We start from the raw sequence: 12,729 nt of genomic DNA, 5'->3' as shown, positions 1-12,729 counted from the left end.
TATGCTGCTACCCAGAGCCTAGAATTTTCTAACATCTTGGCTGGGCGCAGTAGCTCACACCTGTAATCCTAGCACTTTAGGAGGCTAAGGTGGGTAGATTGCTTGAGCTCAGGAGTTTGAGACCAGCCTGGGTAACATGGCAAAATCCCATCTCTACAAACCAGCCCCTGACCCCACAAAAAACAAAAAAATCAACAGATGGGTGTGGTGGTGCATGCCTGTAGTCGCAGCTTCTTGGCAGGCTCAGGTAGGAGGATGGCTTGAGCCCAGCAGGTTGAGGCTATCATGAGCCGAGATTCTACCACTGTACTCCAGTCTGTGTGCCAAGGTGAGACACTGTCTCAAAAAATTTTTTAAAAATGATTTTATAACATCTTTACTATCCAGGTCTATCTTGTTATAGAACTGAGAACGTCTCAACCCTGAAATGCTGTCTTTCCCCAAGTTTCAACAACAATGTAACTCTAATTTTTAGGGCCATTTTGGCCTTTTCTCAATTCTTTCACTGGAAGAAAGATCTCCTAAAGTTGACTTTTTATATAGTTTATAAAATTGATTGCTCTTTAAATGAAGAAAAAAAAAAAAAAAAAAACGTTAACAGAGAAAGTTCATAATGTCAGAGGAACAAAATTCTGTATAGGATAGAAAGTTATAGTCTCCCATATGGCTCGGCAATAATCAAAATCTCCATAATCGGAATCCTGATCTAACCATACAGTGTCTCTATATTAAGAAGATAGAGTAAAGGCTGGGCGCAATGGCTCACATCTGTAATCCCACACTTTGGGAGGCCAAGGCGGGCGGATAGTCAGGAAATCGAGACTATCCTGGCTAACACAGTGAAACCTTGTCTCTACTAAAAATACAAAAAAATTAGCTGGGCATGGTGACATGCACCTGTAGTCACAGCTATTCAGGAGGTTGAGGCAAGAGAATTGCTTGAACCCGGGAGGTGGAGACTGCAGTGAGCCGAGATCCCGCCACTGCACTCCAGCCTGAGAGAGAGAGTGAGACTCCATCACCCCCCCACCCCCCAAAAGAGGAAAATGTTACCTGTGTGAAAGAAATATAAACTTTCCAATTTCATATTGGAGAAAAAAATCCTGACCAAAATGGTTAATATATATGAGAAAACAGGAGACATTTTGGTATGTACATTAACTGACAAAGTACCAATATCCAGAATACATAAATAACTTTTACAAAGCCAAACTGAAAAATGGCCCCAAAAAACTTTTAAAAGAATTCACACACATGAGAAAACATATAGAATCCACATATAAAAACTCATACAATGGTGGTAGGATATGAATTGGTACAATTCATCAGGAAAAGTTTGTATTATCTTCTAGTGTAAGATATACAAACTTTTTAATTCAGCAATCCCATCCCAGTGTACATACTCTAGAAAAACATGCATATGAGCACCAAGGTACATATACAAGACTGTACAGAGTAGCATTTCCTGGTAGTTATTAAACAACTGAAACATACATCAACAGTAAATAAACTGCAGTATATTCATATAATGATCTACTCTATGGCAATGACAATAACAAACTATATGCAAAACATGGATGAACCTTATAAACCTTAGAGGAAAAGAATCAAGAATCAAAAGATTACATACAGTAATATTCCATTTATATAAAAGTAGTTAAAACTACATTTTTTAGGGATGCATATATTAGCCAATAACTACAGTAATAAAACCCAAAGAACAGTAATTACCGTAAAAGACAAGGCAGCGGTCATCATTAGAGTGGAGAAAAAGAGGAGTGTTATCAAAGAGATACATGAGGGGCTCCCAGGTGGTTGTTATACAGCATTTGCTTCGACATTACACTGTTCATTTATATTTTACACCCCTTTCTACATGAGGTTATATTTCACAATTAGAAAAAAATCAACAATTTTAAGAAAATACAGGATTATAATACAGTTTGATTAGTCATATTTAAAAAGTCATGGGTCCTGTTGTTTAAGTATGCAGGTCAAATGGAAAGGCTGTTATCAGTAAATACAAAGCGTCATGAGGCAACTCAGCAGGACTGCCCCAGGAGAGGGTACTAGACCTGGGGGTAACTTCCTGTAGCAAATCCAATCGTGAGGAGGATCAGAAAATGTACTTCAAATCTAGCCTTGGGAGCCCCAAAATTCAGAGTTGAGAAGAAATGAGACTGAAGGAATCCCATACCTAAGTCAGAGTAAAAATAACACTTTAAAATACACTACCTTAAAACATTCCAATTCTGTGAAATCTGACAAATGTTGTTTATATATAAATCCAACCATATTACCTATTTTGCCAAGTACAAGAGATAATTTAAAAATCAAACATATGAATGGTTTCCAAGTTTAAAGGAAAATATTTTAAGACACACAAAGCCCATATAGATACTAACAGCACCACTGCACACTTACTGGAATTAGGAGTTGTTCCAGAGCCAAATGCAGACTGACTAGGTTGTTGTCCAAACACAGGAGGCTGGCTACTGCTTGACACTGTCCCAAAAGTGGGCGGTACAGGCTGAGAACCAGTGGAAAATAATGCTGTAGAAGATGATATAGATCCAAAGCCTGGGGGATTAGGCTGGCTGGCACCTTGACTTTGTCCAAATGTTGGGGTCTGGTTAGCACCAAATGCTGGACTGGCAGAAGGTGCTGAGGGTCCAGTTCCAAATACAAAGGAGGATCCTGGAGGCCCAAAGAAACACTAAGTCACCATGGTGACTAATGTCAGTCCTCAAGAAATTTCTGTAAACCCACAAGCAAATGTGAAGTTTCTTTTCACTCTTACATTGCTAACCAAATTCCATCAAGACAAGTTTTTAAATCATGAGAATACAACTCTCTCTACCATTATTTAGTGAAACAATTGAATTCATATAAACAAAAACTGCAATTAACAACTACTCCACATCTTCACAGTCAATAGTTTTTGGTAAAGAAACATATCTCAGAATAATCTCCTACCAGAAATTTAATGTGCACAGAAATTCTCGTGTGTGTGTGTGTGTGTGTGTGTGTGTGTGTGTGTGTGTGTGTGCGCGCGCGCGCGCGCGCGCGCGCGCATGCACTGCACAACAAAGACTCATGTTTAATAAAACAACTTCTACTTTCTGGTTACTGACAACCTAACATTTTAAAGACAAAGTTTAGAAAAATTAAGTATTACACTCTTACCACAATTAGAAAAATTGCTCCCAAGAGGTAAATATGTTAAAGTTGAACAAAGTGTACATTATTCCACATAGTGAATAATTACAACAACAACAACAACAACAACAACAACCCTGGTATAGGTGACCAAAAGGCATTCACACTATTTTGTGATGACCTGCTATATGTTATTTGCTAAGAACTGACATGCTAATAAATAAAGCCCATCCAATTACAATGCATTTTTTTTTCTTTTGTAAATGTACCTGCAGAGCTAGATGTGGTTGTGGCTCCAAAGCTGAAACCAGAGGTGGCAGTACTATTACTGCTGGCTCCTGGACCAAAGACAAAGGGGGTGACAGCTGTACCTGTGCTGGATGTGGTTGCTAATTTGCTATCTTGAGAAAAAAGCAACGACTGAGAGGTGCTGGATTCAGCAGAGTTACCAAAGGCAGAGCTGCTCACAGTATTGCTGGACTGTCCAAACACAAAGGTAGCTACAGGTGGATTGGAGGAAGAGGTGGAACTACCAAATATGCCACCACCAGCAGAAGTGGCTGGTGTATTTGAATTAGAGGAATTGTTGTTCAAGAAATTAAAAACTGGCTTTGATGCACCTTGATCTGTAAGACAGAAATTAAGAAACAAAAATCCTTAATAGTTTCAGAAAAAGTACTTTCTCCTACCCAATAATCGCTAGAATTTTCCAACCCTAGAATTTGCTAGATAATATTGTTTTTCATATAGATTAATTCATCAAATAGACATCTGTTTATATTACATTCTGACAAAGTCATATATTCATCTTCTTTTATAACTTACATATTTTATGTCTTTCATAAGAAGGCCTTTGGCATTCAGATTAATAAAAATACCCCTCAAATCCAAATCTAACTGGATACTCTATTTGAATAGCAAGTTTAGCTAGTGGAAGACAGCTATACTTTTATATACTTTATTTTGCAATTTATGTTACCGTATGTGGCAAAATCATAACTTCAATTTATCTAAATGGATAGCCAAATTTCTCCACAGCATCAACTAGTACAGCCTTTGTGTACTAATTTGCAATCTGCCTATATGACACAATAAATTTTCTAAAATACATATACTTGTTACCTCTACCGTTATCACTAGGACTGTTTTAATTATTATAAATTTACACCATGAACTGATATTAGCAGGACAAAGCTGCCTATATGCCTGCCCTTCTTCCCCAAATTTCTTGTATAATTTCCTTTCCATGTGAATGTTAGAATAAGCTTAGCTTGTCCAGCTCTAAAAAATTTCCCTAAGAACTAAAATTATGGGAGGAGAAAGGGAATACCTTCAGCCAGCAAACTAGTATGCCTTTTTGTGTTCTTTTAGTTATTTAGTATGTTACAAGTTCTGCTGCTGTTATAAAATACAAATTAGAAATGTTAGAAAAAAATGAGATATGCTGATTTGAAGAAAACTTTTGATTTTTATATGGTGATTCTGAAGCCAGCCACCTTACTGAACGCTTTTTTCTAAACTATTCCAATAATCTCAGTTCCAACATTGCACAGTAGCCAGGGCTGGTCACAGTATGATATGGGCATTAGAAACTTACAGAAAATGGAACATGTTGGCTGACTTTCAAGCTGGCTAACAGATGAATGGTTTAAGAGTGTCTACTGCAGCCTGGTGTTTTCATCATCAAATCTGATTAGACCCTATCATACTTCCATTGCTTTCCAAATAATATGTAATTTTAGCTTGGATTTTGTCTTTATATTTCTAAGTAAACTGCTCACAGCTATTTGCTGAATCCCATACTTTTTAAAGGTTAATTTTGAATGTTTCCAATTTGTTATTCAAAGGTGTTTGTGGATAGTCAAATTTTGCATGTCTAAAAACACCTAAATTTTGCCTTTATGTTTGTGTTTTCTGTTGTTATTGTTGTTGGGTTTGTTGCTGGTTTTTTTTGAGACAGAGTCTCGTTCTGTTGCCCAAGCTGGAGTGCAGCGGCCAATCTCAGCTCACTGCAACCTCTGCCTCCCAGGTTCAAGAGACTCTTGTGCTTCAGCCTCCAGAACAGTTGGGATTACAGGTGTGAGCTACTGCACCCGGACTGCCTTTATGTTTAAACAAATTTGGCTAGAAACAGAATTCTAGGTTCAAGACAATTTTCACTTTGTTGTTTTTAGCATGTGATGTTGCAAATCAGATGATCCTAATCTGATACCTGTTTATTTGTGGAAAATAGCTTTTCTCTCTGAAAGCATTCAGGATTTTAGCTTTGGTGTCCTAAAACTTCAGTGATATTTGCCAATGAACAGGAAATTTCCATTTTTAAGACCAAAGTCTTTCTTTATAGATCTAGAAAATTTCCTTCTGTCGCTTCTTTGATACTCCCCCAAAACTGTTCTTATCTTCTAGGCCACTTCTATTCCAAAGGAACTTGTGGGTCTAACTTGGATCACTCTTTGTACTTGTGTACTAAGTTTGGGGAAATCCTAGTTCACTAATCTGATTATCAGCTATGTTCTTCCTGCTATTCAGTCCACAAAATGACTTTAACATGACCCACCAACACCCATGCTTTTAACCTTTAAGGGTGCTATGTCATTTTCCCCTCAGGACTTTAGCTTTCAAAATCTCATCTTCTCAGGATTTTACATTTGTTGTCTATTATGTTTCTTAATGTCTGATGAAGACTGGTTATTTGTAACTACTTGTAAATAAAGGCCTTCACATAGATTATGTTAGAAAATACTTAATAAGCTAAGAATCCTTGTTTTCCAGGTAGTAGACAGCAATTCTGATTATAAAAGTCCAAATAGAAGAGAGGAAGACACACATAAATATGCATTATTTTGAGCTTTGCATTGCTGCTGTATTTCTCAAAATTAGATCCACAGATGACTTCATCAGAAGCATCAGGGTTTAGAGTAGTTCAAACCGAAAATCCTAGGTTCCTTCCCAAAGAGGTCTGTACTTCTCAACTATGTTCAGAGTAAACCATTACTTGACTTGCTGCATCTGTCAAGACAATTTGTAAAAAAAGTTAATTCTTACCAGTTGTAGTACTAGTTTGAGCTCCAAAGGCAAAAGTGGCTTTTGCTGGCTGTTCAGATTCCTTCTCAGATGGTTTTGTCATACTAAAACTAAACGTGGACTTTGAAGAATTCTCATCTTTGGTTTGCTCTGAATTCCCAAAGGAAAACACTGGTTGACACTTTGGCTCTTCACTGTCAGCTTTCTTCCCGAAAACTAGGGAAGTAGAAGTGACAGGCTCTTGCTGTTTCTCTTCTGTCCTTCCCAAAACAAACACTGCGGCAGATGGTGGAGAGGCAGGTTCCATATTGCCAAAAGTGAACCCTCCTTTGGTGGCAGGCATTTCTTCTTTAGCTTCTGATGTCTTACAAGTGAAAGGAGCCACTGAAGCACTCTTGGTTTCTATGGTTCCAAAGTTGAAACCGCTCTTGTTCTCAGAGGTCACTATGGTGTTAGCAGCAGCAGGGGTGGGGTTAATAACACCTGTACCAAAGCTAAAACCTGCAGATGAAGATTTGGGCAGTTCCTCTTTCTTTTCTTGCTGTCCAAGATTAGATACCCCAAATTGAAATGGAGTTAAAGAAACTGGGTTGCTTAAACCAGAAGAAAGTCCAAACTTAAAATTATCATTCTTATTGTCTTTTTTAACTTCTTCAGGCTTAGATTCAGATGAAACTCCAAATTTAAAATCTCCTATTGGCTTAGAAAATTTAAAGCCTTCACTCACAGGGTTTACAGACCCAGAATCAGATGACACACCTATTTTGAATCCTCCCTGATCTCCAAATTTAAAATTTCCCGTGCTTGTTAAAGTCTGAGAAGGCCCAGAAGAGGATGATGGGATACCAAATTTGAAGGATGAGGAGGCCGCTGGGTTCGAAGATGAGGACGATGTGTCTAAGCCTGCAAAAATATAAAAGACACCACATAGACACTGAATTAATGTACTTGTCCTCTCAAACAAAATGTTAACACCTTGAAAGCCAAAGAAACATAGGAATAACTTTAAAAAGGCCTACTTGGAAGAGTATTACCAGAAGTAGTAAACATAATCCCAGGTGACTACTATTTTTTCGGTACAAGAATTATATCTCAATCCTCACAACTATCCTGACATGCCACTTTTCATTTATCAGACTGGATGAGACAAAGGTTTGATAAAGTTTGTATTGGCACTGAGACTAGGAGTAACAAGCTCTACTACGTATTGCAGGTGGGTGTATAAATGAGCACAAAACTCATAGGGAGCAATTTGTCAACAGTCACCAAAAATTACACACATATACCCTTTGACTTTACAATTCTATAGCTAGGAGTTTGTTTTAAAGATAAGCTAACAGACATGCAAAATGTCATATGCAATCCAGGTAGCTATAAATGAAGAAGGAAGAACAAAGACACGTCCAAGATAATCCCTGATAATCAAAGCGGCAGAAAGGGAGTTTGGTGTACAGACTTTTCTAACAAAGTAAAAGGAAGAATATATAGGAGTATGTTTGCCTAGGATGGGCATAAAGAAACTTTGAAAGGTTTATAAGAAACTAAACATAGTTACATTTGGAAGAGGGAGAAAGGGTGAAATGAGCCAATGAGGAGAAGAGATTGAACCATATCACAATTTCTTGATTTTTAAATCTTGTAAATAAATGTTATTCAGTCAAGCATTAAAAAAAAAAGGCAACAAAAAACCAGTAGAATTACATAGTTAAAGCAATATTCATAAAATTAACCATTAAGTTGGGCGTGGTGGCTCACACCTGTAATCCCAGTACTTTGGGAGGCCAAGGCAGGGATCATTTGAGGTCACGAGTTCAAGACCAGCCTGGCCAACATATGGTAAAACTCCATCTCCACTAAAAATACAAAAAAAATCAGCCTGGAGTGGTGGCTTGTGACTGTAGTCCCAGCTACTTGGGAGGCTGAGGCAGAAGAATTGCTTGAGCCCGGGAAGTAGAGGTTGCAGTGAGCCAAGACTGCACAGCATTGCAGCCCAGGTGACAGTGAATACGACTCCATCTCTAAATAAATAAGTAAGTAAGTTCGTTCAGCATCATACTGACAAGATCAAATTCTTGGTTTCACAATGCTTTTCTGCAGCTGAGGAAATCAGAAATGAAGTACTTGACCTACTGGCTCAAAACAAGGATCATTAAAAAGTACTAAGATAGTTAAAAGTATGATTACCATACTACAGGTAAAGAATAGTATAAAAAAGGCACCATGAATTAACAGCTACAGAATGAGATAAAATGAACCAGAAAGCCCAGTGAACTTCTAAAACACTTAAATGCAGTGTTTCTAGAACTGCTAGTTGTATACCATTAGTCACCAATTAATTTAGCGGGCTGTAACCAGCATTTCTCTTTTAAAATGAAGTAAAACAAAAAAATACCAGAGCACCTTACACGTACCAGAGGCAAGTATTACTTTGCAAAACTGATTTCAATCATACAGACATATACACTGTGCAGGTGATGGCTCACAATATGAAAGGTTTACTCCTGACTTTTGGTTTGCTATCGAGTTTGAAAGCTAATTACAAAGTAGATAAAACTTGGCATTATTTTTGTTTGATCTGTATAAATTTAAGGATTACCAATGCAGTTTTGTTACATGGATATATTGCCTGGCAGTGAAGTCTGGGCTTTTAGTATGTCCAACACCCAAATAATATACATTGCACCTATTAATTAATTTCTCATCATCCATACCCATCCCACCCTCTCACCCTTTTAGGAGTTCACATTCTGTCCATGAGTACACATTACTTAGCTATAACCTGTAAGTGAGATGATGAAATATGTGTCTGTTTCTGAGTTGTTTTAAGACATTAATCCCCACACATTCTCACCTTGCAGGCGTACTCTTTTACAGATTAAAATCTTTCTCATCTCTCCCTGATTGGTTCTTCATATCTACAATCTCACCAAGCTTTTGTCAAAAGTTTGACTGAAATGTGTACATAATTAAAGTAATTCCTGCAGGGATATGAAGATTTGAAAAATCCAGCCTCCAGATAGTTTAGCATTAATTACTTTGAGAGTCTTCCTTTGTATTTACACAGTAAAATATTAAGAGTTCTTTTTCTGGGACATACTTTGAGAAGCCCAAGCCCAAGCCTGTATCACTAATTATTTAGAGGTGTATTCCCAGTCAAATAAAAGTCAATAAGTTCATCTAGGGGGTTAGCAGTTAAAAACAAATAAAAACTCTGAGACTCAATAACACACGAAATTTCTTTACCCAGCTGGAGAAAAGATACCTCACTGCTGACAAGCAACTAATCAGCCTTTACAATAATTCAAAGACAGATATAACTAAGAGAGCTCATAAAAATCTCATTTTACATTAATTTTCAAGGGATAATGAGTGAACACTGAAGCTGTTCTCAAATACATCATTTTTAAATGGCTTTATAAAGAGGTGTTTTGCCATCATCTTTATTTTTATTTTTTTTGCCCTTACCTTTAAATTCAGATTTTGTGCCTGGCTTTGCACTTTCACAAGCCACACATTTGGTAGAGTCTGCCTTATTTTGCACTAGGCACACATCACAGTCCCAGCTTCCCTCGGGTTTCTTGAACTTTTCCAATCCTAGAGAGCCTCCAGAAGACAGAGACACAGGTACAGTGCTGCTACTTGAAGTAGGTACTGAATTTCCTTTAAAAAAAAAAAAAAAAAAAAAAAGGAGGGGGGAGTGTGTGGGGAATTCATGAAAATTTTAATTTACAATATGTCAGCATCTTAATGATACCACTAAGTTTAAGTGTTCAATTTCTAATAACGTTTCCTGTTAAAATATAGAATATGCCAGAAATATGAACAATTATTTATATTTACACTGTTAAAAAAAGAATAGACTTCTCAGATTTCTTTTTAACCTTATAAATCAGCAGCTATTAATAACCTTGCTCACTGGTGAGGTAACTCTTAACCACATAACTGCTGTTGTTTAAAAAAAACATCATCATCATGCTCTTAAATTAGGGGCTCAAAAACTAAATTTTTCTTAAGAGTCTTTTTCAAAATTCTTCAAACAGCAAGCATTCTAAGACATAAGATGTAAATTGCAGGCAATATGCTAACATATAAGATACACAGTCACAAACCATATTAACTTGAAGATTTCAAAGCATAGATGTCTGCCTCTGAATGATAGTTACTGCATAGAAGTCCATCTACTTCACATCCACTTCACAATTGAACTCGACACCTACTACATTCATGGTATTTCTGTTACATGCTAGCCATTTAACAGATATTTATTAAGTACTTGGGTTCTAGGGACATTAAAGATGAATAAAATGTTGCTTAACTTGTAAGATGCTCATGGTCTTAAAGGGGGAAAATAAAAGCACAGTAGCACCATCACCAAGTGACAACCTAAAACAAGTGTGCAAAGAAGGAAGAAATGACTAAGAGGCAGGAAAAGGATACACAGAAGTGACAAATCTTAAGCAGAAATAGCATGTTTGTGGGAGACGTGGCACAGGAAGAATGGCTCAGTATGGCACAAAAAAATAGTGCTGACAGTCAGGGCATTCATTCTGGTATTCCTACTTCTCTAAATGGCCTACAACTGTTACCACCTCTTCCATAGTTACCTAAATCATCTCTGCATTTTATAGGTGCATTCTCTTCATCTTGCCAACCAAACTGCTCCCGGGGGTTCCATCTTGGCCCACTGTCCTCACAAGCTCTCATTTGCTCCAGTGGCTTTAAATCCCAACAAAACAGTTTCCTAATCTACACAATCTACACTTCTGGGCTTGTCACTGTAGTCTTTTAGTTGGTGACTCCACTGTCTACTTGGTTAGCTTGGCTAGATACTCCTCCTCCTTTACATTTTCCTCAAATCTATTTAAATCAATTTTTGACTCTTCTACTGCTATTCTGGTTCACAACCCACTCCACCATTATCCCACCACTACCTCATCTCTTGCTTTTTATGGAAACCTCTGATCTTGTTCCTTTGAAATCCATCCTCTTCTGAAGCAACCAGTGTCATATAGTTTTTGTTTTTCCTCTCTGGTTACACCTTTAAAAGATTAACTGTTCAAACGCTTTATTCCTGCCACTCCCTATAAATTAGCAGACTTCCATTTTAGACCATCTTTTCTTCCTTTTTTTTTAAAATATGAAATAGAGACGGGGTTTCACCATGTTGGCCAGGCTGGTCTCAAACTCCTGACCTCAGGTGATCCACCCACCTCGGCCTCCCAAAGTGCTGGGATTACAGGCGTGAGCCACTGCGCCCGGCAGGCCATCTTTTCTATTCACTTGACTCACTCACCTCTACTCTCATGACTTCAAATAGCAAAAACTAGGGACTAACGACTCCAAATCTGTATCTCCACCCAGAGTGTTTCCAAAGGCCTTACATATATATATATATGTATATATATATATATATATTTTTTTTTTTTTTTTGTGACAGAGTCTCATTCTGTTGCCTAGGCTGGAGTACAGTGGCACAATCTCAGCTCACAGCAACCTCCACCTCCCAGGTTCAAGCTATTCTTCTGCTTCGGCCTCCTGAGTATGTGGGATTACAGGCATCCACCACCATACTCGGCTAATTTTTGTATTTTTAGTAGAGACAGGGTTTCACCATGTTGGCCAGGCTGGTCTTGAACTCCTTACCACAGGTGATCCTCCTGCCTCAGCCTCCCAAAGTGCTGGGATTACAAGCGTGAGCCACCATGCCTGGATGTCGACTTCGGCCAGCTTAAAATCAACATCTTTAATTGTATGTCCCCTAATCCTTATTCAGTTCCATTGGGGCGTCCAATCTTTTGGCTTCTCTAGGCCACACTAGACAAGAATTGTCTCAGGTAACACACAAAATACACTAACACTAACAACAGCTGGTGAGCTTCAAAAAAATAAATAAATAAATCACAAAATAATCTCATAATGTTTTAAGAAAATTCACAAATTTATCTTAAGCCGCATTTACAGCCATCCTGAGCCACATGCAGCCTATAGGCCACATGTTGGACAAGCTTGGCTTATTATTATTATTTGAGACAGGGTCTCACTCTGTAACCCAGGCTGGAGTCCAGTGGCGTGATCTTGGCTAACTGCAACCTCTGCCTCCCCAGTTCAAGCGATTCTCCCACCTTACCCTGCTGAGCAGCTGGGACTACAAGCAGGTGTCACCAAGCCAGGCTAATTTTTGTGTTTTATGTAGAGATGGGGCTTCGCCATGCTGCTCAGGTTGGTCTTGAACTGGGCTCAAGCAATATAGCCTCCCTGGCCTCCCCCAGTGCTGGGATTACAGGTATGGGCCACCATGCCCGGCCTATTGCCTATATGATTAATACCACTTCCTAATCTGTCTTCTGGTCTCCAATTTTTTTTTTTTTTTTTTTTGAGACGGAGTTTCACTCTTGTTACCCAGGCTGGAGTGCAATGGCGCGATCTCGGCTCACCGCAACCTCCACCTCCTGGGTTCAGGCAATTCTCCTGCCTCAGCCTCCTGAGTAGCTGGGATTACAGGCACGCGCCACCATGCCCAGCTAATTTTTTGTAGTTTTAGTAGAG

At 38.3% G+C, this 12,729-nt stretch overlaps 1 protein-coding gene across 3 annotated transcripts in view; it reads right to left on the bottom strand.

Moving 5' to 3' along the window:
• NUP153 (nucleoporin 153) overlaps positions 1-12,729 on the bottom strand; it is an 80,093-nt gene that overhangs the window by 6,079 nt on the left and 61,285 nt on the right. For 2 of the 3 annotated variants that reach the window (XM_032247648.1, XM_032247650.1), the window contains 4 exons: positions 9,649-9,843; positions 6,205-7,086; positions 3,429-3,785; positions 2,425-2,697 (listed from right to left, as the gene is read on the bottom strand). In XM_032247648.1, the coding sequence (XP_032103539.1) occupies positions 2,425-2,697; positions 3,429-3,785; positions 6,205-7,086; positions 9,649-9,843 (1,707 nt within the window). The remainder of the gene's footprint in view (positions 1-2,424; positions 2,698-3,428; positions 3,786-6,204; positions 7,087-9,648; positions 9,844-12,729) is intronic. The other variant, XM_032247649.1, reaches the window with a different exon arrangement.

The sequence above is a fragment of the Sapajus apella genome, unplaced genomic scaffold, assembly GCF_009761245.1.
Source record: "Sapajus apella isolate SASKATOON/1434 unplaced genomic scaffold, GSC_monkey_1.0 scaffold63, whole genome shotgun sequence".
Lineage (NCBI taxonomy): Eukaryota > Metazoa > Chordata > Mammalia > Primates > Cebidae > Sapajus > Sapajus apella.
This window is presented reverse-complemented; position numbering and strand designations above follow the sequence as displayed.